At 47.8% G+C, this 27217-nt stretch overlaps 1 protein-coding gene across 5 annotated transcripts in view; it reads right to left on the bottom strand.

Annotated features, from left to right (window-relative positions):
• Window positions 1-27217, bottom strand: part of Farp1 (FERM, ARH/RhoGEF and pleckstrin domain protein 1) — a 238217-nt gene that overhangs the window by 20702 nt on the left and 190298 nt on the right. For 3 of the 5 annotated variants that reach the window (XM_087585903.1, XM_087585904.1, NM_001107287.1), the window contains 8 exon segments: window positions 24810-24905; window positions 23618-23781; window positions 22150-22218; window positions 20194-20269; window positions 19257-19515; window positions 7049-7236; window positions 5563-5652; window positions 4361-4494 (listed from right to left, as the gene is read on the bottom strand). In XM_087585903.1, coding sequence (XP_087442029.1) covers window positions 4361-4494; window positions 5563-5652; window positions 7049-7236; window positions 19257-19515; window positions 20194-20269; window positions 22150-22218; window positions 23618-23781; window positions 24810-24905 — 1076 coding nt within the window. 5 annotated transcript variants of the gene reach the window in all.

The raw sequence follows: 27217 nt of genomic DNA, 5'->3' as shown, positions 1-27217 counted from the left end.
GCCTTATTGGAAACTCACTCCTGTTTTTGTTTTTTGTTTTTTTAATTGGATATTTTATTTATTTACATTTCAAATTTTATCCCCTTTCCTGTTTTCCCCTCAAGGACTCCCTATCTCATCCCCCCTTCCCCTGCTTCTATGAGGGTGCTCCCCCACCTAACCACCACACCCTCCCACCTCCCTGCCCTACACTAGGGCATTGAGCCTTCACAGGACCAAGAGCCTCTCCTCCCATTGATGCCCAACAAAGCCATCCTCTGCTACAGATGTGTCTGGAGCCATGGGTCTTTGGCGGTTTAGTCCCTGTGAGCCCTGGGAGATCTGGTCGGTTGATATTGTTCTTCTTATGGGGTTGCAAACCCCTTCAGTCCTTTCTCTAATTACTCCATTGGGGACCCAGTGCTCAGTCCAATGTTTAGCTGCAAGCATCCGCCTCTGTATTTGACAGGCTGTGGCAGAGGCTTTCAGGAGACAGCTATCAGAAGCACTTGGTGTTGCAAATAGTGACTATATATATGGTGGATCCCCAGGTGTGGCAGTCTCTGCTCCACACTTTGTTTCCATATTTCCTCCTATAAGTATTTTATTCCCCCTTCTAAGAAGGACTGAACATTCATACTTTGGTTTTCCATTTTCTTGAGTTTCCTTGGTCTATGAATTGTATCTTGGGTATTCTGTGCTTTTGGGCTAATATTTACTTATCAGTGAGTGCATACCATGTGTGTTCTTTTGTGCCTGGTTTACCTCACTCAGGATGATATTTTCTAGTTCCATCCATTTGTCTGAGAATTTCATGAAGTCATTGTTTTTGATAGCTGAGTACTCCATTGTGTAAGTGTACCACATTTTCTGTATCCATTCCTCTGTTGAAGGGCATCTGGATTATTTCCAACTTCTGGTTATTATAAATAAGGCTGCTATGAAAATAGTAGAGCTTGTGTCCTTGTTATATGTTGGAGAATCTTTTGGGTGTGAAACAAGCTGGAGTAGTCATTCTAATATCGAATAAAATCGACTTCAACCAAATGTTATCAAAAAAGATAAGGAAGGATACTTTATACTTGCCAAAGGAAAAATCTACCAAGATGAACTCTCAAATATGAAAATCTGTGCTCCAAATGCAAGGACACCCACATTCATAAAAGAAATCTTACTAAAGCTCAAGCATACATTGTACCTCATACAATAGTAAGGGGAGACTTCAACACCCCACTCACATCAATGGACAGATCATGGAAACAGAAATTAGAGACACAGTGAAACTAATGGAAGTTATGAACCAAATGGATTTAACAGATATCTATAGAACAGTCCATCCTAAAACAAAAGGATATACCTTCTTCATGGTACCTTCTCCAAAATTGACCATATAGTTGGTCACAAAATAGGCCTCAAAAAAACACAAGAAGCCTGAAATAATCCCATGCATCCTATCAGATCACCACAGACAATGGCTGGTCTTCAACAACAACAAAAACAACACAAAGCCCACACACATGTGGAAGCTGAACAATGCTCTACTCAATGATAACTTGGTTAAGGAAGAAATAAAGAAATTAAAGGTTTTTTAGAGTTCAATGAAAATGAAGGCATAACATACTCAAACTTACGAGACACAATGAAAGCAGTGCTAAGAGGAAAACTCTTAACTCTGAGTGCCTCTAAAAAAAAACTGGAGAGAGCATACACTAGCACCTTGACAGCACACCTGAAAGCTCTGGAAGAAAAAGAGGCAAATGCACCCAAGAGGAGTAGACAGCAGGAAATAATCAAACTCAGGGCTGAAATCAACCAAGTAGAAACAAAAAGAACTATATACAAAGAATCAACAAAACTAGGAGTTGGTTCTTTGACAAAATCAACAAGATAGATAAACCCTCAGCCAGACTAAAAAGAGGGCACAGAGACAGTATCCAAATTAACAAAATCAGAAATGAAAAGGGAGACATAACAACAGAAACTGAGGAAATTAAAAAAAATCATCAGATCCTACTACAAAAGCCTATACTCACAAAATTGAAAAATCTGGATGAAATGGACAATTTTCTAGACAGATATCAGGTACTGAAGTTAAATCAGGATCAGATAAACCATCTAATCAGTCCCATAACCCCTAAAGAAATAGAAGCAGTTACTAAAAGTCTCCCAACCAAAAAGAGCCCAGGACCAGATGGGTTCAGTGCAGAATTCTATCAGACCTTCAAAGAAGACCCAATACCAATACTCTTCAAACTATTCCATAAAATAGAAACAGAAGGAGTGCTACCCAATTTGTTCTTTGAAGCCACAATTACGCTTATACCTAAACCACAGAAAGACCCTACAAAGAAAGAGAACTTCAGACCTTATGAATTATCGATGCAAAAATACTCAATAAATAAAATTCTCACAGAGTCAAGGAACACATCAAAACGATCATCCATCATGGTCAAGTAGGCTTCATCCCAGAAAATTCACTCCTATGGCTCAACTCTGTCCTCTAGTACAAATGGACAATAAATAGCTCACTGTTCTCAGAGGACTAGCCTACAGGTACCAGAAAAGCCTGTCATGTGTTCGAGGCCAAGGTCCCTTTATTTTTCCAGTCATTTCATTTTGAATGGTATGCAACCTCATTGCTTCATTCCTCAGGTTGAATAATTTGGATTCAAACTGGCAGAGATCAAAGCTCCCTTTTGAAGTCTTTCACTTAAACTCAGCCCCTGCTGAAGTGGTGGGCCTGGGCCATCGATATCCCTGTGCCCCCATCCTCAGCAAGTCTGGGGCCTGTTAGTAAAGCCTGCCAACCCCTCCCCCAAGGAAAGGCCATTTTATATGCTAATGCACTGAGGGATGGGAGGGCTCTGCACAGTGGTCAGGCGTGGGACTCTGCTTTTCTATTAAGTGATATTCGATGGCCTTAGTCAGAGCTTCCAGAGAGAAGAGCCTCAGAGCGGACTCCTTCAGGACCTCACTGTCACTAGATGTCCCCCTCCTGGCCACTTCCGAGCAGGAAGAAAGGAGGGCACAGCTGTTGCTGCAGGAGCTGAAGCAAGCCTGTGCTATTTCCCCCTGCATTTTCAGATGTGTATCTGGTAGACAATCAACCCCCTGATGTGTGTGACCGCTGTGAGCTTCAAGGGCCTCAAAAAGGCTCACAATTTTTTTTTCCATAAAAGGTTCTATTTCAGGTGAAGTTACATCAGATTTCCCACTCTACAGTAAACAGAATTTTCCCTTTTTTTTTTAAATACTGCCATCTTCATCCCCTCCTCAGGGCCTTCTCTGGCGTTTAGAGGAGAGGCTTAAGCATTGTTTTGAACCACTCTTCCACTGATGGGTATTTAGATCATGCTCATGTTTTAATTCTGCGTTGGGTGTCTTCGCTCATGACGTACCATGATATTAAACTATATCCTTATGGGGCTGCAGAGATGGGTCAGCAGTTAAGAGTTCTTGCAGGACAGCCATGGACCGGAGTTCAGATCCCAGGTAATGTCAGGTTGGTTCTTCTAATAGGCCTCTAACTTACAGCTCTAAGGGACCTGCCACTGTCTTCTGGCCTCCATCTGCTGACAGGTGAGCACCCCTGTGCACACGCAGGCACCTACACTCATGCAAGTATGTGCCTGAGTGCGCGCATGTACACACACACACACACACACACACACACACACACACACACACACACACAAAAACAAATATCCTGGGGCTGTTACGATGGGTAAGGTGCTTTCCAAGAAAGTCTGTTGACCCAAGTTTGATCTCCAGAAACCCATAAAGGTGAAAGGAGAAGACCAATCCACAGAGTTGTCGCGGAACCACATGTACACTGAAGCATGTTTATCCACAGACATAACAAAACATGTTTATACCCTCGTCATATGGTACAATTGTGTGCATATGTGTTGCACAGACTTTGCATTTTCAAAGTATTCTTTAAAACCTTTGAATGCAATACGACATTTTATATGTGTGTATACACACACGCACATACACATGCGCACACACACATACACGCACGCACACACACACGCATACAGCGTGTATGTGGACTCACAATAACTGTGAAGCAAGCAACAGTGAAACATTACCTCACAAACACTTCCTGTCCCTCTACTGACCAACCCTCAGTCCCTCAGAAGCAAGTATCTTTGGCTTTAAATTAACCATGTAATTAGCATAAGAAGACGAATTTTGAAGAGTCCCCAAAGTCAGCAAGAGAGACCCGAACGTGGAGTATTTCATTGGAAAATATTTTAAGGCTGCTGTGCCTCCGACTTTGGTCTCTGTTGCCTGTATGGGACAACATGAAATCAGACAGGGATGGTGGCATGAGGGTGTGGGCCGGAACCCTGGTGTCAGACTGGACTGTACTCACCACAGGGCGAGACGCTGCTCAATCTCCTTCAGAAAATTGGTGTGGAACTTGTGCAAAGGTTCGAAGTTTGGAAATATGAGACTTTTCAAAGCTTCAGGCATGGAGTCCTCTTTGCTGACTGTGCTCTGGAACCACTGGGAAAGAGAGGGACAAGTCAGAGGTGACTGTGCCCTGAAACCACTGGGAAAGAGGGGGACAAGTCAGAGGTGACAGTGCCCTGAAACCACTGGGGAGAGCCGGGACAAGACAGAGGGACGAGTGCGGAGGGCAGCAGGAGGCCATACATTTTCTCATGGGATTCTGAGCAGTTCAGAGCTGTCCAGGGCAGAGGCTGGCTTTCCTGCTCTTCCTTTCTACTCCACAGGGGAAAGTGCCTATCTCTAGGCAGTTGCTCTCTTGAGTGGTTCCCCAGTGGCTTATTTAAGCCAGGGCCAATCTCTCCATCGAGGAACTACTTAAACCCAGGCCTCATCCCGGGGCAGCTCAGTGGGGAATAGTGAGTTCAGGATGGTAGGCTACTGTTTTCTTCAACCTTTTAGGAGCTGTCCCCTGTCCCCTTCATAAAAACGCTGGGCATAAAGATGGCATAGCAGCTGCCATTACCACGGTACTGTTACCGATGTGCACGGGAACTGCGTCCCAGTGTTTGCAGGGCATCGAACATAAACCTCATCCCAACAGTGTGGGACTCCCTCTTCACTGGCTTTATTCTTTCTCAAAATTATGAGGTCAAAGTCCCCTGGGAACCCCCCCCCCACCATTGTGCGCTTTTAGATTGGACAGGCCTGATGACAGCAGTCAGTCACTTTTCCACCATGTTACAACTTACTATAAAGGTAACATGAGGTCTCCCTCAAAAACAAAAAACAAAACAAAAAAAAAAAACCATGCAAGCAGTTACATCCGATGACAGGCAAAGCAGAGAACGCCCTGGATCGGTGCCCTTTAATTTTCATTCGCTCTGCTTTAGGAACATCTTCCCCTTGCACTTAGAAACCACAATCATAATTTTTTTAAAGAGAACACTCCAAAATAAATACACCATGGACGTTGTCTGCCGTAACCCAGGAACAGGATCTGTAATCCTTACGAATAAAGTCGGGGAGCCTGACATTTACACAGCCCAAGCCTGGAGGCAGCAGGTGAGCATTAGAATAACTACACCGTAGAAGATTCTGCACGAGAGGAAAAGCTGCACACACCGAAGCGATGACCTCAAGATCCTTCAGGTATGTGCGTTCTGTGGTGGAGACTTCCTTAGCAATGTAGTATGCCTTGTCGGTTGGGAATCTCTGCAAAATCCACAAAAGAGCCAGACATAGCAATCGTGATTGAGTGGTAGTGTCTGAGACATGCCCTGGCCTCAAGGCAGTCATTCCCTGATAGGTTTCTAATAGGTAAGACCATGTTAGCTACTAAACTAACTAAGTTTATTTCCTGCCTTCATGCATGTCATGCATGTGCATGTGTGTGTGTACATGTGTGCATGTGTGTGCATATGTGTGTGCATGTGTGTACATGTGTGCATGTGTGTGCATATGTGTGTGCATGTGTGTACATGTGTGCATGTGTGTGCATATGTGTGTGCATGTGTGTATGCATGTGTGTATCTGTGCATGTGTGTGCATATGTGTGTATATATGCATGTGTGTGCATGCGTGTATGCATGTGTGTATCTGTGTATGTGTGCATGTGTGTGTGCATGTGTGTGTGCATGTGTGTATGCATGTGTGTGTGCATGTGTATTAGGAGGAGTAGCTAATAGAGTACATTAGCTTCTTGATACATAAGTGTTACCACCAGCTAGAGGGCTTAATTAAGGAAGATTATTCAATCTTCCAGGAAACAAGATGGATGATCATCCTCCTGAGACCTGCTACTCCGGGCTGGCAGACTTGGCTTCTTGAGATCTTAGAAGAGGGTATTTACAGTGTAAGTGGCAGTGGATCAAAAGGAGATGGCGAGGGGCTGGGGATTTAGCTCAGTGGTAGAGCGCTTACCTAGGAAGCGCAAGGCCCCAGGTTCGGTCCCCAGCTCCGAAAAAAGAACCAAAAAAAAAAAAAAAAAAAAAAAAAAAAAAAAAAGGAAATGACGATACCAGTGTGTCTCAGTCCCCTGGAGCCTGTGTATGTGTGCATGTATGTGTATATGTGTGTGTGCATGTGTGTGACGGTAGCAACCCAAAGCAGGCACCACTGGAGCCTTGCATTTTCCTTAGGCAGTAAAATGAAGAGCCTACCCATTGCACTTGCTTCCCGAGAGAACTACCCGTTTCCACCTCGGCATGCACATCAAGGAGCTATCAGGGGAACCTCTGCAAACGTCTGGGAGCCGTGTTCATGGAACACCAAAACATGAGGAGAACAAGGCGTGTGCTGGCAGGTGGATCCACACTGCAGTCCAAATACACAGTGGACACAGCCATACGGAGAGAGGTGTGCTGACCCATGCCACCCCAGGATGAACCCCGCGGAGGGGACACCAGGTGAATGAAGCCAGTAAGAAAGGGACAAGAACTGCAAGCAGTCTGGGTTGGTTGTCAAGGAGTGGGGAATCACTAGTCAACAGGAAAGGCTTCATTGGGGAATACACAGAGTTCCCGTGACAGCCGGCCAATGCTGCACTAAAGGCTGGTGTGGCTTACTGTGTGGCTATTTTACTACATTCCCTCTTCCCCGTTATCTGCACCTTTCGCCGGCCCTCTTCTTCATCGTCGGTCCTTGGGCAAGCTTGGTCGTTCAGGAGCGGGCTGATCAGGGGAGAGGCCTGCTTGTTGTCAGGACTCAGGTTGGGAGACAGGGTCACGTTGGCTGGGGCGGCTCCTCCCTGCGAGTTGATGGACAGCTCTGAAAGGTGAGGGCTACCAGTCAGGGAGCCTATTTGGGGATGAGAAGTTTTAAAAAGAAAGAAAAAAAAAAAGTAATTCCTTCTGTGATCGGAGGGCTTTTTCCAACTTTTGTCAGTTTTTAGAACATGGCTGCTGTTGGTGAACAATGCCTTGGTTTCCTGAGGTCCCCAACCCCCACAGCAGCTGCCTTAAGAGTTATGGTGCCCAGGGTCCGCCTCACTCAGGGCAGCCACAGTTACGTGATTAAAAATGAGACAGAGACCTCTGCACAGATAACAATCAAGGGAGCTTAAAAGCATCGCACAGTCCTGCTTTCATCTGGTAGCTACAGCCTCTGCTTCTAAAAAACCCGCTCCAGGAAGACATGGCATCTACGTCACAGTGAGACTGGGGTGGGGTGGGGTGGGGGTGGGGGTGGGGTAAGAGCTAAACTAGCAGGCGTCTAATCGGCTGGTAGACTCAGGACAGACTACAACACCTTGTGACAATGGGTCGCAGCTAACAGAGGTCAAGCAGCTAATCCCCCACTCTACAGGACAGAAGCAAGCTCGGTGTACCTGGTGACGGTCAGTCCATGTCTGCTATTCTTTGGGACAGAAATACTAGCACTGCAGGCAATGGCGGTCATTTAAAAAATGCAAGCTGGAGGATCCCATTACCACAGTTCCCCTTTGTGAGTCAAAGGTGACAGGCCGTAAATTAGTCCTCAAGAAAGGATATCGCATCAAACAACAGGAAACTGCACCGTTACCTATACACAGGGCGCTCTTTGCTGACGTGACTTTGCAAGAATCTGTCCTTCAGCCCCCTGAGTCTACACGAGGTGTTTCGTCGAAATACACTTCTACGTTGTGTTTAGACCTAATGTATTTATGGTTCTGATGCAGAGCAAACGTAGGTGAACTGTTCCGATTATAAGGAAAGGAAGCCAGTGCCTGCCCCCACTTTCAGTCCTGATCCTTGCCACCCAGCACTTTGTTTAACATCTCCGAAGGACAGGTGAAATGGGTTTCTGGAAGCATCCTCATGTCCCTGACCCCTAAGTCCCCTCTTTTCAGTTGTTTGCATATAGTTTGGAGATACAAGATACAGCAGCATAGACTGAGGCAAGTGTGGGGCAGACTGTGACTCTGATCCCAGCAGGTACAACCCTCAAGGAAATCCCCACCAGTCTCCCCGCTCCCAGGCTGTCTTGTGAGCTGCACTAGCAGTGCGTGAGCAGTGAAGAACCACCTTGCCCAGAAGACAACAAGAAACAGCTCTTGTGCCTACTGACAGCTCATCAGTCCAGGAATCCTTCGAAAACAAGATTAGAGCAGCTGAGAGAAGACTCAGAAGAAGGCTGCATTAAAAAAAAAAGAAAACCTCACGTTTAAATAAACCTTATTGAAGTCCTGGTGTTAGACAGAGGCCCCATCACCCCACACACCACCAGATCCCATAAATCCCGGAGAAAAAGGCCAGAAATCGCTTCACAAATGTCAATTTTATTGACACCAGTGCACAACTGGATACAATAATTAGGAGAGAATGAAAGCTGTTAAATAGAAATAGTGACACACCGGAATTGCATTGTTTCAAGATACTACACTATTCTCTTTTAAAAAGAAAAAAAAATCACAGAAAAAAAAAGTTACCGCTACAAATAGAAGTTAGAAAAGAGAAAACTCTGGCAGTTTGTGTCAAGATCAAAACATTCCATGCATTTGTGAGTGGCCGCGCCGAGAGTCCTTTTGATTTATCCACCAGTCAGTCATCTAGCTAAATGTGGGGCTTACCGTCCGCTCTCACGAGATCGGGTGGGCCGGTTATAAGTGACAGCATGCTGGGCCTTGGGGCTGCAGTGACGTGGTACAGAAAAAGCATTCACCTCTCTGAGAGAGTTGGAGCCAAGGATGAAAAGTTGTTAGAAAGCTAGCTTCAAGTGGGGCGGGCTGTGGAGGAGATGGTTACCGGCAGGCTGTGAACAGCTTCCAGCAGCAGAGAACAAACCGCCTGCCGCCTCCTGCCGCACGAGGAGAGAGTAAGGTGCACACATTCAGAGACAACCACACCACCCTCCACAGGTAAAAGCTAAGGTCCTGCCTGAGCGGCCCCCCATCCCCCACCCCGGCGAGGCTTGGCGTTAGTTCACTGGGCAGGCTGGAAGCATAAGCGACAGACCGGTCTCTGAGAGGGGGAATGCCCTGACACCTTTTAAAGAACAGAGTTGGTTAGGTTTGGAAGAATTCCTACTGGACAGACTACCTCAGAGAGTCGGTGGAAGGCTGCCCTGCTCGCTTGCCCCAGGGATAGAAAAGGCAGGCAACAGCTCAGGTTTGCCCGAAGGGTTCTACATGTGGTCTAACCATGTCTGATTGCCTCACGGGGGCAGGGGGTGGGTTGGGGTGGGTTAACCAAGTTGGGGTGGTTAATTTCCTTTTCTGAAGAGGTTCTTGGGTCTACTCACGAAAGGAAGAGGGCTGGGTGTGTAAAACTGTCACACTAAGACACGGTTAAACACCAACACTTTGATCTAGGAATCCGTCAGCAAAGCTAAGGAAGGAGACGCCCAAGTTTCTGAAGCTGGGCCTATGGAGACAAGGCCCCGTCCTCGAGGCTTGGGAACCTCACATGGGATACAGTACCCAAATGAAGACGTCACCGTTTGCCACGTGGCAATCAATGAGACATGCTGGTAAGAGCAGTAAGTAGGATCTGGCAGCTCGGGTCTCCAGACTGGCAGGCGTGAAGGGTGTGTCTACAGCAAGCCAGGGTTCAAGGTTATATAGAGTTAGTACGGACGGCTACACAGAATTGGGATTAGGTGCGGAATGATTGACGCTTGGGTTTCTGCTCTTTAAACCACCTTTTCCTGATGACAAATGAAAATGAGACATTTCTTTGTCGGGGAGCTACAGGTAAATAATTCTGTAGGACCCTACAAGAAAGCACCTGGACAGTAAGGCAAGAGGCAGGAAGAGATATCATAATTAGGGAGAGATCGGCTGCTCACTAAACCTCTGGAAATTTCAAGTGGCTTTATAAAAATCATTCCCTACTTCTAAAAGTCGCCATGTACCTCCTCAGGCACTCAGGTTAGTAGCTCCCCAGTCCTTTGCCTCTTTCCCACGTGATTTCTTCCTCCCTCACTAATCTGCGTGAAGCCGTCTGGGTTCACGTCAGCCGGGTGGGCCATCACTGCTCTTAGGGCACCCAGTCCTGGCAGTTGCCTTTTCAAATCTCCTTAAGTGGACACTTTGTCGTTCTAGAAATAATCACGGGACTTGGGAGTGGCCCTGCCATTTTTGAGGATTTCAGACTATCACCCACCCCAGAGCCTGCCTCTGCAGCGCTGTCACTTTCTTTTAGAATGCATTCATAATTCTCTCCTGGCCCACAGGAGGCTGAGCTCAGACACTCAGGGCAGACTCCTTATCAGAGGATATGAGTGGTCTCGGGGAAGCAGGCACTTGTAGGAGCAACCCAGCTTCCTGCCTCCCGTCCCCTCTGAGGACTGGCACAAGCTTCCTATTAATGACCTGCCTTTTCAGATTAGGCCAAAGCCTTGGAGGGGGGGGTGTGGAGAGGGAGGGAGGGGTGGAGGGAGGGGTGGAGGGAGAGAGAGAGAGTGAGAGAGAGAGAGAGAGAGAGAGAGAGAGAGAGAGAGAGAGAACACCAATCTATTAATCTATTTCTCAGGTAATTAAAATGGCATTTCACATGCTTCTGGACCTGCCCCACTTCGTAAACTAGTCAGTAAGTTGATGAGTGTCTAATTTTAAACTTGATAGGGATTTTGTGTAGGTTCTTTTCCTGTAAAGAGAGTAAAAAACCCAATGAATTGAAAACTAGAAAACTCACCATTTGATAAATAATAAAATGAGAAAATTTGATGGCGCTGATGACTTCTACTTTCAACATTTCTTCACTATTCCCCCGAATAAACTGACTTCCTTTGCAAGGTTTTAGGGGCCACAATCCTATCTTTTGTTACCTGGTTCTAAAATATCTACTTTTAACCTATGTACCCAGAATGTGTTCACCCCGAGGCATACGTAGGAAAGACAGAAGAAACGCAGGACTCTTTTCAAACTCACGACTTCCCACTATAAAAGAAGACAATGAAATCTCGATAGAGACTGTCTGGTCTGTGTACCAACCATGAGGAAATCCCCACCACACTGAGTCAGAGGTGGGTCCCTGCCCAGCAGACCCTAGGACAACAGCTGGCTGGAATGGCAAGGTTCCCACACGGAAGAGAGAGGTCGCAGTTTACCAGTGTTAGAGACGGGGTCCTCTTCGTAGTGCCTTAGGTGGTCGGGGAAAGTTACACGCGCTTCTCAGAACCAGCGCCCTTTGAGAAAAACTCAACAGGCAACAGGCCAGTCACTTCACGATCTGTCGCCAAGCCATTCAGACAAGCAACAGTGACGCCAGAAAAACAGGCAGGTGGACGGACAGGAGGATGGACGGACGGACAGACAGGGGGCGACTCAGGGTAAAAATGGCAGAGAGCACACAAGACAGATCTTACATATAGGGCAAGGAGACAGGAGAATGCTGCTTTGTTTGAAGACGGTGGAAAACTTATGAACCTGATGTCATTGTAGGGATGAGAACATGGAGTCTAGTGTGCCATCTTGTAGGAAGGACAAAGCTTCAGCCATTGGTGGGAAAGAACAATCACATCAAACAGGTTTTTTTGTTTGTTAACAGCCGGATGCCCGTAAGGACGGGTTTTTTTTTTTTTAAAAGCCTCTTGAGTTCAGAGTAGTAACACGAGGTATTAATACCATGCAAACATTTGACATGAGTTTCTTCCATGCTCAGTCACCAAACTCATGGTTGTCAGAGAGGACAGAGAGCGCCCAGGTGACAGGAGTTCATGCTGTGTGAAGGTTCCACACTGAAGCACAGTGCAGGTGTGAAAGCGGACAGCATCTGAGGAGCATGCACTGTGGGTGCCCACCGGAAGGACAGAGGGCTTGCCTGCTGGAGACACCAGCATGGCTTCCTTCACAGACCATGCCCCACTCCCTCCCACCAAAGCCAATCTATCTCGGGTGTTTTACTCCCATGGAATAGGAAAGCCCAGCCTGTGGTAGGCCGGCTGTGTGAGCATCCCATGTAAGCTGCTGTCTCAGATGCGATCTGTTCCACTGACATCTGTCCCCCTTCACAGTGACCCTGCTCTCCTTCAAGGGCTTGCTCCACCCCATGGCACCTTATATGGTGCAAGGCCTTGAGAGAAGATGAGCCACGAAAGCCAAGTCTACACTTCTCCCGGCACTCGGGTGAACACGTTTCAGTCTGTCCAAGTGCCACTGGGTGAGAGGAGTGCTGTGCTGTTCTACAATGGGTATCCCAGGTACAAATTGGTATTTAGGCAGTGTTTTGGGTTGTTTTAAAGAAAAGGACACCAAACAGTGCTCCAACAGTGCAAGGGACAGAGGGTTTGCCATGCTCCGAGGACCAAGACAGAGTGTTCAAAACAGAGCGTCTTCTCCCAGGTGGCAGGTACATGCTGACAAAACTGTGCACAATGGAACAATGGAAAGAATGTCTCTTAAATTTATTAAACAAACGACAGACATGAGAACGAAGTCCCCAGACTTTTCTACTTGAGAATTAATTCAGTGAATTAGAAAATTTTAATATAACATATTATTACTTCGAGGATTAAATGCACACACAGAGAGGACAGGAGGAAATTGTGTTAAAAGACACGGGCTGGGCTGGTGAGATTCGGTTAGTGAGGTTTGCAGCAAATTTTCCAAGGAGGGAAGAGGTGAGAGCAAGGGACGACAACCCCTCATCCCATCTCCCGGGGAGAACAGTCATTCTCGGTAACTCAAGAACTAAGTGTGGTCTTTGTGCAACACCGCAGGCAGAGAGGCCAGGGCCTTGCTTCTCACAAAGGGCACTGGAAGCCGGGGGGAAAAGGAGTGGAGGGTGCAGCTGCATGAGACAACATCGTGAGGGATGACAGACTGGTCAGTACTGTGCCACAGGCACCTAAACGACCCCTCTGCTGTGTCCTACCTTAGGGACAGCTGACCACCCAGCCTCGTGTAGACCCAATACCTCAAAGCTCCCTGTACCCCACGTGTCCCATTCCCACCTCCAGACTCTGTAAGTGCCTTGGCCAAGTGCTTTGCCTTCTGCAATTTCCTACCACTGCTCAATATTCTGAAGCGGCCCCGCCTGGCCCCAGCAGGGAGCTGCAGTGCCACCTGGCTGCAGCACCAACCCTTGTCTCACTCAGCTGACCTTTCAAACTCCAACCCAACAGCTGCAGGCTTCCCACATCAACAGCTGTCATCTGAAGTCACCAAAGAACAGCTAACCTGACCCAGAGTCCTCAGGGAGAAGTACAAATGCTGCCTACCATGGGAAGCTGCCGTCCAATACCAGAGCCACGAGTGTGCAGGGGAGCCCCCTTCTAGGCTACGCCCAGTGGCCATCCCGGGCTCCATGTCGTCACGCTGAACAAGGCAAAGCCTAGCTGCTTGGAGAGCTCTCAAGAGGTTTTTAAGCTCGTCCATAGCTTCTTTCTGGTCGGGTTTTCTTGGACAGCAACAAGCTTCTGGGTGAGAGGTTTCATCTATGGCTTTCTCAGACTGCTATGCTGTTCATCGGATGAAGACCTTTTTTCCAACAGACCTACCCCTTTACCTTGTCCCTGCCACAGCTGGCTGACAATGAATCCACACTTCAACCCCTGCTGCCAGGAGACATACTCAGAAGTCTCTCTCTAGGCTACTAAAGGAAGAACCACACAGCTTTCTGTCCCACTGGTGGCAACCGGGCCGCATGGATCTTTGATCTAAGCTGACTCCACGTCTGGATCATTATGGGATTTTTAAAAAACGATTTTCATTATTATTTCTTCTTCAGTTAAAAGAAAACTGACGCGAAGAGGCTAATTTTGGCCTGAATGCCAGGCCTTTTGTGTTAACATCCAGTACCTGGTATTCGGTCTCCAGTGAGTTCATTTTCCCTGTTTGAACTTTCAGCTCAACACGAGGGAAAGGGGTGGATTGAACCAACCAGGAAAGAACAGTGCCAGTCGGTTCTTTGGTGTCACCAAAGTCAATGCCTTTAGTTAGTCCCTGCTCAGAGGGGTCTGCCAATCATCGTGCCTGTCCCTCTGTGTTTGCTTGGCCAGCATGAAGCTACAGCCTGCCCTTCGAGTTTGAAGAAACTGGCTCGATACTTATATCACCAAGAAAATTCTTGCATTTCATTGGCAGAATTCAGCAACAACAGAACAGACCCGAGCCATGCACTGTGATGGAGGGAGGGAAGCCTTGGAGGAGCTCGGAGGAGCAATGCATACAGATGGGAGAGAGGACCGAGAAACAGCTCGGGAAACAGCTTGCAGGAGAGTTAACGGTCACTCTTGAAATTCTAGCTAACCCAGGTAAGGGGCTCAGGCAAAGCCAAGCGATCAAGACAGAGGCACACAGAGAAACTACACCTGAGTGACGACTCATAGGCTGAATCTACCTGTAACTCAGTGCTCATTCGGTGAGGGCTGCATCTGTGGCAAACACAGTGCTGCTCAGAGAAGACAGAAAGCATTCTGAGTGGAGAAAGCAGGCTAAACGCACATGGTCAGCGGCTCTAGATAAAAAGGGAAGACCAAACTAAACGAGCCTCTAGGCACATTCACTATCAGTTTACCAATGTTAAAAATGTTCTCTATCTGGATTTTTAACCCTCTTTTTAAAAAATGCTTGGCAACTCACAACCAGGGTGGCTCTGAGGCTAATGCACCCCTTTGGGCTGACCCTGCTTCTTGGTTCTTCAGGCTGAGCTTTTTTTTTTTTTTTTTTTTGCATTACTTGGTTTAAATCTTCAAAGATGTCTTATTACTCAGATTTTAAGCACAGGGCCAAACAGCACGAGGGGAGAGGTGGATGTGTAAGAAATTCCTGAATGTGAATCACATGCTGGAAAGAATCTGGCCCCACAAACTTTCTCTAATTAAATGCCTGTCTAATAAAATACCATCGATGGTATCCAGATGACTGCTGCAGGGGGCCGGAGTGGTGCAGATTGAGCTCTGGAACTCATTAACGGCATTTCTTCATGCCGAAGGAATTTCTTGCCTTTTTGCTCTTAAGGAGGATCCACGTGGGAAACCACAGTTAAGTGTCTACATATACTTCAAAATAAAATCCAACAAAATATCATAATGTAAGGGGGTCCTGGAGCAGCTGTGAGGAGCTTTAAAATCTGAGTTTCTCTGGCTTCCATCCCTGGCCTTAAGACACCGATTTATAGAGCAGTAGTGAGTAGGCAAGGTTCAAAGACCCACGTTCCTTGTGCAGTCCAGAGACCTGCACCGTGTATGCTGCTATGGAGAGACTGACAGATCTCAGGCCCTCTGGTCTCTGCCTTTTTTCCCAGCCAACCCCATCACTGGCCTCCCTCACCTTAGTTCAATGTCACACAAATGTAGGCCCTTTGTAAATCCCAGGGGAGACTGTGGGCTTCAGAAGCCTAGGAGTCTGAGGTCTACATGGCCAGAGCAGGGGAAGTTCTGGGGAGGTTTGGTGCTTTCTGAGCTTTGCACAGGGACAGCGGGGACAATTCATCACCTCAGCAACCCTGCCACCCCATGCTCACTACAGGCACACACGTTCTCTGACTAACTTCTGGCATCTACTGGAGTGGGGGATAAGCTCCTGTAAGGACAGCTAGTGAAAGGACGTGGGTCGTGGGACCAAACTTGTCCCCAGTTCTTTTAGGCTCTATTCATTTGCTGGGACTGTTGCTTTCTTAAATACCAGCTAAGAAACAGAGCTTTAAATTGGCTCGGCTGGCACAGAACCAATCAGGAGAAAACTCTGTGCTACAGCACAAGGGGAGACAGGTGACAGGCACTGGGCACTGCTTTGATGACACCATGCTAAAATCATTCCTGTAGGAGCTGTAAGAACATGCTTGCCTCTCTGGGGTCAGATGTGCTGATCCAGTCCTAATAACATTGTAAGGCTAAAAGAGCTCAATTTAATTTGGTTGTCAGACTTTCTGTATAAGCAGCAACGAGGGAAAGTCCTTTAAAAAAGACCACGGTCACAACTGAAACAACCAGGTTTGACTCTGCTCAGCTCCCGCCTGACCACGCTTTCCTATAGCAAGCAGAGAGCTTCTCCTAAGACCAGGCAGAACGTTCAGAAACATGTTAAGACTGCAAACCCCACTGGAGGGTGAAGAACAGCTATTGGCTCCTAACTGCCTTTGTCATCCAGGGTTTTCACATCTAATTCTAGTTAGCAATTCAGACAAGCATCTCCAGAATTAAAAACGTGGAGCCTTAAAGGTCCCGAGTGAGAAAGGGCTGAAGTCAAGCGACTTGGGGTGGGGGGATGGGCGCAGCTTTTCGGGCACAGGCACAACACTGGCCGTGCAGCAAAGTCACTGAACTAACTCCACAGGAATGGGCTTGCTCACCCACAGCGAAGGCTTGGTGGGTGACTCCTGATGCCTCTGCAGAATCATCTAAGGCAGGGTGTGAGCAGACTACTTCAGGGGACAACTGCCAACCGCTATCTACTCAGTTCGATCCACCGATCACCCACTGTGAGTCAGCTGACCAAGAAAAACCAGATATGCTTGCATAAATATGGACGGAGTCCCTCCACGTTTGAAAACGTGGCCTCTCAACGTTCCCGCTGACAAGATTCCTCTGAGATCCACAAGCCAGGCTCTGCCTCACTTCCTGAACAAGCCCAGCTTCCCCACTGAGATCTAGCCACGGAAGGCTCCTAAGGCCACCGGCATGGCAGCCCAATGAGGGTGTACCACCTTTGTAACTCTTTTTCAAAGTTTTGTAGTTCAGAGCTAAAAATTTTGTTCCATGATTAAAAAAGTATCAAAGACTGAAAAAAAATACAAATGGAGGCTTTTAAAAGCATTTCATCTGTGCGTTCCTCACACACCAGCTACCAAGGTAATGGCTTGGCTAACAACATTCTCTTCCAAAAGACTCTGCCAGGCCCACCATGGCTGAGGGAGAAGCCATCTGTGGAAGCCAGGCTGAAGCCCTGACCAACAGATCCAAACTCTCGGCCGAGACTCAGGTATCACTCACTTTGACAAGGGCTCAGGTAACAAACGAACGGCCGGGTGGCAGGCAGAGGCCGCCATGATTTTAAAAGAAGTCATAGGAACACCAAGGTGTCTGTGTTCCCGCTGGGGTCGCTGTTCCTAAGAACATATAGAACCTAGGGCAGTAGCGTAGCAGGGCGTGCGACTGGCAGGAGGCCAGGCAGGCACACAGTTGGCTAGCTTGCTGGAGACAACAGTGCCCGAGGTAAGGTACTCATCTTTCCTTACCTTACCATTCAGTAGCATCTCTGGTTCTCCAAGAGATTCTGAGAGTCGGCCATTTGCTAGAAAGACTAATGATTTGACCCAGCCACGAAAACCCAACCAAAGGAGCAATCCCAGGTCAATGGCTATTCCTAGAGATCGGAGAGCTTTCACAGCCTCTCACAGGAAGCCCAAAGGACCCCAGGTTCTTCCAGTTAAAACATCCACTATTCTTGAGTATGGTTTTACCGACACAATCTCAGCTAGCAATCAACCTACACTTGGCCTCTACCTGGACTTGCCCATGCCTCTTTATAGGGCCCAGAGAACACCCTCACTTTTAAATAGGGGACGGACAGTTAAAACACTTCCCTGTGATTTCAGGGACGTTTCAGTCAAAACCCCGCACACACAACTGCACGCACAGAAAATCACCATGTAAATATAACACACTGTTCACACTACCAGGTTCATAACAAGGGATTTCTTACTGCCTTTGACCAGCAAAGCAAACCTCCAGTAACCTGTCCTGGCTTGCTGTACACCTTGTACCATGCTTTCTAAAAGGCAAGCCACTTGGGTTAAGTTTTGTGTTGGTTACAGGTCTGGATAGTCAGGCATGTCCCATGAACACGTGCCTGTCCCAAACTTTACCTAACAAACGTCGACTAAAAACAAACAAGTTACTAGAGCAGACCCCCTCCCCTGTGGCAACCCTGGATTTGTGACTCCTTGTAATCAACAGCTGACCACCTGCCTGCCAGGCTCCTCACTCGTGCTCCCCTTCCTCCTCGCCAGGCTGTGGGCCCTGCAAGCCGGTCTCGCCCTTCCTCTTGAGAGGGGAACCCGGGCTTGTTGGGTGACCGAGCGCGGGGGACTTCCTTGAAGGGCTCGCCATGGCAGAGTCTGAGTCGCTAGACTCATTCCCGCTGCTAGTGGAACACTCGGTCACCTGCAGGGGTGCCAGCTGGCCCACTGCACTATCTGAGCACCCAGCCTGATCGAGGACGACCTCTGAGGCGGAGCCTGTGGGTTGCGTCCCATTGGCTAGCACCGTACCCTGGGGCGTGGCCATGTCGGCCAACCCTTCCTCCTCCTGGACGTCAAGCCTCTCCATGGCGTCTGGGGTGGGGGCTGCCTGGCTAAGGATAAGTGGATCTGTCTCTGACTTATTGTATCTGCTGGGGAGATTCCTCAAGTATGGCCTCTGCAGGGCTGGGGAACAGTTTTCATACGGAGGGCCCTGCTTTGGGACGGTATCTTCTCCCATACTCCTTTCCCTAAGGTCGTGTCCATTTTCAGAAACATAGCCTTGGGACCCGGTTCTGTCCCAGCTCATGTCTGGACTGGAGCTTCTGCTGCAGGGGGACAGTGGGGTCGCCAGGGGGCTGTGGCCAGCGGAGGCCCTGAACATTTCATCTATCAGGGAGCTATGTCTTGGGAGCCCGGGGCTCCCGCTCAGATCAAAGGTAATATCTGCTGAATCATCATCAAGGAATTCTCTAGAAGGAGGCCGGGAGGACTTGGTAGAGGGAGGGGAAGCTCTGCGCCTACTCTCCGCTCGCCTCTCATCCCTGGACAGTAGATAAACACCACTGGTCAAATCGCCTTCGTAGTTGTCATTTGTCTGGGACCGTGACTGGGACCCTGGTTCTCTGAGAAGGTCGTATTCACTATCTACATCGCTACAGTCAATGAAGGGAATGGAATTGCTACTGCCTCCAGCAGCCCGGGATGCTGGACCTGTGCTTGGCTGCGGGGGCTGAGGGTTACTTGGCCGGATGCCATCCTTGCCACCCTCTTCCTCATCCTCTTCCTCGGGCGGTGCCGCAGCAGCGGTTCCATCGGCAGCTTTGCTCCCTGAAGGGCTCTTAGAGAGGGCGGGACTTTGGCGCGGTCCAGGCTCCAAGGTACAAACTTTCGTTTCCTTGGCTTGTTGGCAGCTCTGGGCACTGGGAGACTCGGTACCTTCACCGAACGTAAGGCTGGCGCTCTGCGGAGACTGGGTAGGGAGAACAGGAAAAGCAACGGGAGATGGTTATACACAGAGTGGAGAAGAGGCAAAGAAGTTGGCTTTATAATGACCCCTCAGCTAGAACGAATGGCACACAGAGGCCGTGGTTGAGTGAAACTCATGATCTGTAGGGCTCCTTCGGGGTGGAGATGTGCTCCAACTGGGTCCCCAGGGATGAGTTAAACTGACATTGCTTTCCGTGACCTTCATCTCAGGTGGGGATTCCAGAGTGTCCGTGTAGCAGATGGCCTTTTCAGTCCACAAAAGCTTACTAACAAGGGTCAATGGGACGGCAGAGACCCCAGAGAAGCCACAGCCTCTGCGTGCCATTGAGAGACAGGGTGGCATGATGGGTAAATGGCTGGTGTTGAAACCACATAATGGAAACACTTTTATGGTCTCTAGCAGGTTACGCCAGTTTACGCAGCAGATGCCGACTGCTGTGTATGCTTAATCCTCAAACTCATGAGGTTCAGAATTAAAAGATAAGACAGCGTCTCCCGAGGATTGCTGTGGGCAGGATCCAGGCAGAGCCCAAAGCCAGCTCAGGGACCTACCTGTGCCAAATCCCAGAGGGAAAGGAGACAGGACTGGAAAGTACAGTGGGCAAGGGCAACTCACAAGAAGTGAAGGAAAGACCTGGGGTTGTCCAAGACCACCACCGACCTGTTTTGGCACTTCCGAATTCGGTGCTGTGGGCTGTGAGACAAGGCTCCTAGTGGAATGGATCTTGCTGTGTTTTCTGAGGGGGAATCACACAAGACAGCTAACGTCAGGACTTCAAGCACGGAGGTACCCAAAGCTTTCATCGTCAATGTGACGGATGCACAATATTTTCCAAACACAGGCATGGAAGACACTACGTTTTCCTCAGAATCTAGCTGCCGACGGACCGAGAATGACTGAACAGTGCCTGCTGACTACAGGGGAAGTCAAGAGGGAGGAGCACCAAAGGCTCTGATCTGCAAGCTAACACGACATCCATTTGTATATTTCCTTCAGTATTTTCTAGATCAGATCTATGACAGTCCAATGCTTGGCTGAGAGCATCCGCCTCTGTATTTGTCGGGCTCTGGCAGAGCCTCTCAGGAGACAGCTATATCAGGCTCCTGTCAGCATGGACTGAAAATGGGGCACCCAATGGAGGAGTTAGTAAAAGGACTGAAGGATCTAAAGGGGCTGCTTTCAATCCCATAGGAAGAACAACAATATCAACCAACAGACTCCTCCAGAGCTCCCAGAGTCTAAACCACCAACCAAAGAGGACACATGGAGTGACCCACGGCTCCAGCTGTATATGCAGCAGAGGATGGCCTTGTCGGGCATCAATGGGAGGAGAGGCCCTTGGCCCTGTGAAGGTTCAATGCCCCAGTGTAGGGGAATGCCAGGGCAGGGAGATGGGAAGGAGTGGGTAGGTGGGGGAACACTCTCATAGAGGTAGGGAGAGGGGGTAAGAGATAGGGGATTCCGGAGGGGAAACAGGGACAGGGGATAACATTTGAAATGTAAGTAAAGAAAATATCCAATAAAAGAAAGAAAGAAAAAAAATACTGATACAGGTTGGGCACCCTTTACCCTGGAGTTTGGAATATAAGTAATTAGGTTTTGGAATACTTGCCCTTATAAATGTGATGACTTGGAGATAGGAGCTTGATCTGAACATGAAATTTATTTGTTCCCCATCTACCTTATCCACATAGCTTGTAGGCTGTTTTATATAGTATTTATAATGTACATTTTATAGTGTTTATAATGTACATTTTTTTTTCTTTTCTTTTTTTCGGAGCTGGGGACCAAACCCAGGGCCTTGTGCTTGTATAATGTACATTTTTGACTGGGATCTTTTCAACTCTTCAGACTTCCAGGTCAGTGCAGACCAACCTGCAGTTGTAAATGCATCTAAGTTGTAAGGATGTACCTGTCTGCTAGACCCTGTTTGTCTGCTGGGGGACATGTTCATGAACACCAGAAAGGGGTTCAAAACAAATGTGGGGAGGCACTTGGTGGGGCTCAGGTCATTACTTCACTCTCGGTCCTTCATCTGAGTCCAAGTAGGCTCTGCTGCTGGAGGCCCAGAGGCACTGACATGCTCTAGGCTCTCTCTGGAGCTAATGGGCCAGGGCCACTTTCCAGGCAGGAGCCCTGTGCTACTCCCCTACAGTCTCGGGGTCTCCACGTGTAAGCAGGAAATAAAAACCACTGACCGTGCAGGGCCGGCGTGAAGCAAGGGGCCCTGTACGGTGCCTGGCAAACATCTGGACACACAAGCGTCTGCCACCAACAGCAACAAATTCTGTGGCTTCTCTCCCAACCAGAAACATTCGCAAGCCACACCTTCAAGTGTGTGGGGACTCCTTGAGGACCAGAACTGGCTTTTGAAGTGCTGTGATCTCTGCTTTGGGCCCACTCCTCCCTATAGCAGCCCCCCACCCCCATCTGTCATTGTGCCCTCAGGACATCTTATCTCGAGTTAGTAGCCTGGGTCCTAAAATGTTCTCGCCCAACCCCGACTTGCTGAGGTGGACTGTGCAGCTAGCTGAGCGTAACTCACCCCAGGCTGGGTAAAAGACGTCTAAGCCGCTCGCTCGGAGAGAATGGTGCTGGCTCCAAGGAGCCTCTTACCTTTCAAACTGCACTTTCTTGTGGCCTCCTTCTTTAACGTAGTCAAGAACTTGCTTCTGAGTCCGACCACTGAAAGGAAGACCACGAAAGGAAAGGGAGGTGATGTGGGGGCGCTTGCCTCTCGGCCAGGTGACAAGAAAAGCAATCCATTTGATTTCTGGATATTTTCCTTGTATGTAACAGAACAAAGAGCCAATTATATAAACCCACTTGGTTGGCTGTGAAGCCGCAGTCCTAGTGGTCTCGTCTGTGCAGTCTGTGAGGAGGGGGAAAACTCAGTTCTCTGTGTATACCTAGGCCAGTGTTCCTTAAGCAGCGGAATGTCAGCATTGTTTGAAAAATGACTGATAATGTAAACCCGAGACGGTCCAGTGTACGCACCAGTCTCTGATGCAAAACACCTACGATAAACGAGACACTTTGCTTTCATAAATAAACTCCTTTCTGCGTGGGAGCAGCTGTGGGGCTGGCTCAGTGGAACAGCACTTGCCTGGAATGACAAGGTGCCCGAGTTCAAGTTCCCAGAACCATTAAAAAATAAACGCTTAAAAAAAAAGGGGGGGGGGGGGCTGGAGAGATGACTCAGTGGTTAAGAGCACTGACTGCTCTTCCAGAGGTCCTGAGTTCAATTCCCTGCAACCACATGGTGGCTCACAGCCATCTGAAATGGGAGCCGATGCCCTCTTCTGGTGTGTCTGAAGACAGCTACAATGTACTTATAAATAATAAATGTTTAAAAAAACAAATAAATCTTTAAAAAAAACTAAACAGACACAAGAAATTGCAGGCGATCAATTGAGGGAAGAGTTACTTAATGACTCTGATCATTCTGTTTGCTTTTCATCAAGACAGGGTTTCTCCGTATAACCCTGGCTGTTCTGGATTGTGCTATGCAGACCAGGCTGGCCTCCAACTCATCGGTCTGCCTCTGCCTCCCAAGTGCTGCTGGGATAAAAGGCATGCACACCCCACCCCAGCAAATCCATTTTCTTAGGGTGCAACCTCTTACAGGCTGTCCAGGTTCTAGTAGATGATCTTACACCTGAGGATATATGGGCGGTACCACCTGGACACAAGGGGCTTAAAAGAGCTTATGAGAGTTGAGAAGGAGAAGTGGTGGCTGGTACACTGAAGAAGTTGGAGGAGAGAGAGTGGGGAATGGGTTTGATCGAAACACACTGTATCCATGTTCGAAAACCTTAAATGATTAAAAAAAATAAAATAAAACCATCCGAGCACTTGTGCTGGCATCTGAGCTCAATGGGCAGATAGCTAAGTGTTTCTCGAAGGTTCAAACCGAACTGGAAAGGCAAGGTGGAGTTGGCTAGGATAAGCAAGCTAGCACCTCCATCGGCCACAACCCTGACCGCCTTATTGATCTGCTGTGAATCACAATAGCTGTGATGGAGGAAGCCTTAGAAAAATGTTCACATGAAGAGCAGAAGGGTTTGGGAAGGCCCACGAGTACCTAAACCGGAAGGACGACCCTCGGCTGAAGAGAACTGGCTTTGGCTTTGGCTTGGGTTCTTCAAAGAGTCTGAAGAAGGCATGGTGTTCCACACATATCTTCCAGAAGGACTTGCAGAAGTCTCGACCGGCCATCAGGAACTCCAAGGTGTCCTGGTACGAGCTCTGAAAAGGAATAAATACAGCGTTTGTCTCCCCTCCGCCCCCAGCACTGCTCACAATCGGTCTGATGAAATAGGAAAAAAAAAAAAAAAAAAAAACCAACAGAAACCAATTTTGTTCAATAAAATTGTTAATTGTGTGACTTGTTACACGATTGTTAATTCAAGGATTGAGCAAGATATGCTCGTTCCCAATGCTGAGGCAGGGGGCTTTCCAGCCTCTGTCTCCTTAGAAGTATTAATGATCCTCAGCTGACAAACTTATGCCTTCAGATTCTGGAAGAAACATGGTGACTTTCTACTCGGTGTTTCCAATTTCAGTGTCCCTGTTACAGAAACAGAAGTCACCAGAGTCCTTAACATTCCCGGCAGCTCTGACTATTTTGGGGCTGGCTTTCTGGAGCCATAATTACATTTCCCCGACAGAGAGTCATTTATTGGGGGCTTTGCTTCCACTCTGTCCATGCTGCAGCTGAACTGTGAGCCCGGACTGCCCTGGGGACCCCTGTGGGACAAGGACTCGGGTTCAGATAGGACAGGCACCAGGGGTGCACCACCTCTGCTGTGTGGCTTTTGGCAGACGAAGAAGACCCTATTCTCTTCCTGGAACCCATCCCAAGTAGGCAACACTCTCGGGGGTTCTGTACTGGGAAGTCATATTTAGCCCACGAGAATGAGCTCCCAGTGTAAGGGCAGCAGTGGGAGCTAGCAAGCCAGGACTACATCTAAGCAGGTAAGGAAATGCCAGGAATGTGGCAGAATGCTAGGGTCCCGGGGCGGAGCTTCAGGCTGGACATGAGGGCATTACACAGCTCAAGGTATTTGGAAAAGAAATGGTCTCCTTAGGTAAGCACCCATGTGCCCTTTTTATCCTTCCTCCCAGAAACCAGAGTGACAGCAAAAGCATTCCCAAGCTTCTGGCTACACAATCCTCCCAGAGCACCTTTACAGGCAGCTGCGGGAAGTCTCTGCTGAACCCAACCCATTCACAGCTCAGCTAGACCCGCACTTACGGTGTCCTTGGTGACTTACGTTCACGTCAGGTCTGAGCTTGATGAGGAAACGCTTCCGCTTGAAGCTCAGCTTCCGCACCTTGGCCCAGTTAAAAGCATTGATCTTCGTGAAGCCCTAAGAAAGGAGAGTAACCCCATGAGCCAAGCCAGGCGTTGTGTGCACGTGGAACGGCAGGTGGGGGGAGCCAAGGGTTAGTCAATCATTGAGAAGCAGCTTTTGATGGAAGATTCCCAAGCTCTGTGTTCACTGGATACCAGACACTCATACACCGCTATTTCTCACCAGTTATAGAATTTGGCATTCAGACCACACCTGCCTTCATGTAGGAAAGGCACTGGTCAAGGTAATAAAAAGAGGATAAATAAAAATAAAACCAGGCTGGAGGGGTTGGGGATTTAGCTCAGTGGTAGAGCGCTTGCCTAGGAAGCGCAAGGCCCTGGGTTCGGTCCCCAGCTCCGAAAAAAAGAACCAAAAAAAAAAAAAAAAAAACCACCACCACCAACAACAAAAAACAAAACAAAACAAAACAAAAACAAAAAAAACCAGGCTGGAGCGATGGCTCAGTGGTTAATAGCACTGACTGCTCTTCCAGAGGTCCTGAGTTCAATTCCCAGCAACTACATGGTGGCTCACAGCCATCTGTAATGAGATCTGGTGCCCTTTTCTGGAGTGTCTGAAGACAGCTACAGTGTGCTCACATACATATATAAAATAAATAAATATTTAAAAAAATGAGACCAGGACAACCACCATGCCAATAAGAACGATCTCTCACAGAGGGCAAGGTATTGAACTCAGGGCTTTTTGGATGGTATCCATCAGAGAGCACCCAAAGCCCAGTGAGACAGATTTATTTTCTCCATTTTACAGAAATGGAAACCACAACACGTACATGTAAATGTGCACAGAGATGGTGTGCATCACCCCCAGAGTGGTAGGATGGGACAATCAGGCACGGGGTTTCACAATTAATCCCACAACAACTAAATGGTCCAGCAAGTCTCAATATTTCGACCATATAAAACAAACAAAGCACATTAATTCAATCGTGTCACTTCTTTCCTGTCTTTATGACTTTCAGAAATGTTTAAATGCTGGTTTGGAAATTTAATGGTCATAGCTTAACATTGGGTTTTATTGTCCCTTAAAATCAGGTATTTGAATTATTTGTAGGGGTTAGAAACTGTGGAGAGCAGATTCTTCTCAGATATCATCCTGCACCTCAAAATGTCCTTCCTAACACCAGGTATGAAACCCAAGCCCCAATTTTTAGGGGTGTGAGCGTGTAATATTTAATGTGTGCCATAAGTTGATCCTATGTAGGAGAAGAACTGCTACAACCCCTGTGTGTGTGTGTGTGTGTGTGTGTGTGTGTGTCTGCACTTGAGAAAGAAAGAGAGAGATGTATGTGTGTGTGTGTGCACTTGAGAGAGAGATGTATGTGTGTGTGTGTGTGTGTGCACTTGAGAAAGAGAGAGAGAGAGATGTATGTGTGTGTGTGCACTTGAGAGAGAGAGAGTGATGTATGTGTGTATATGTGTTGTGTGCATGTGTGCTTAGAAATATGTGGGTGTGCTTGAGAGAAAGTGTGTATGGGTTTGCTAGAGATAGATAGATAGATAGATAGATAGATAGATAGATAGATAGATAGATAGAGAGAATGCTTGAGTGTGTGTATGTGTGCTTGAGAGTGTGTGCACGTGTATGCTGAAGAGTGTGTGTGTGTACTTGAGATTGTGTATGTGTGTGTGTATGTGTGTGTGTGTCTATGCTTGAGAGTGTATGCATGGTGAGGGATCTAGAGAAACTGTGGGGCTGGGTCATCCTAGAAGTGTGTGCTGTGTGGAACTTTAGTTCACCAAACCGAGACTACGTGGAATCGTTCTCCTATCTGTTAAGTGGCTCGGGTGGGTTTGCATAACAGAAAAGGAATTTTACCAATAAAGAATGTTCACTATGGTAGCTTCATAGGATTCAAATATCTATGCAAATGAGCCCACGAAGCTGCACTTTTTAACTATGGGCAGGCCTGCAAATCATACTTGAAGGAAGCTGGGATGGGAAAACATTGATTGGTCAAATAAAGCCACCCCACAGCCAGGGACGGAGGTTGGGCGCACTGAAGAGCAAGGGTCACCTGCCCTTAAGGATGGCACAGGTTAAAATGCATGGGCAGAGCCTGTCTTGCTGCAAAAGGGTCGGGCGTGTAAGGTTATTCTTTCTGAAAAGCACGTGTGCTTTCAGAGTTAGATATAGCAAAGTCCGAAATAAGCTGGTCCAACACAAGTTGATTTGAAAGGAAAAAAATAAAAGGATCGAATTTTAACTAAGTGCCAAGATTGTGGCCTCTGAGTATGGATGGCATTTTCTTGGGATCTGAGGTCATCGCTCCTGGACACTCTGCTCTCGGTACAGGCATACTGGGA

Source organism: Rattus norvegicus, chromosome 15, assembly GCF_021556685.1.
Source record: "Rattus norvegicus strain SHRSP/BbbUtx chromosome 15, alternate assembly SHRSP_T2T, whole genome shotgun sequence".
NCBI classification, from domain to species: domain Eukaryota; kingdom Metazoa; phylum Chordata; class Mammalia; order Rodentia; family Muridae; genus Rattus; species Rattus norvegicus.
Note: the sequence above shows the minus strand (reverse complement) of the source record. Positions and strands in the feature narration are given on the sequence as shown.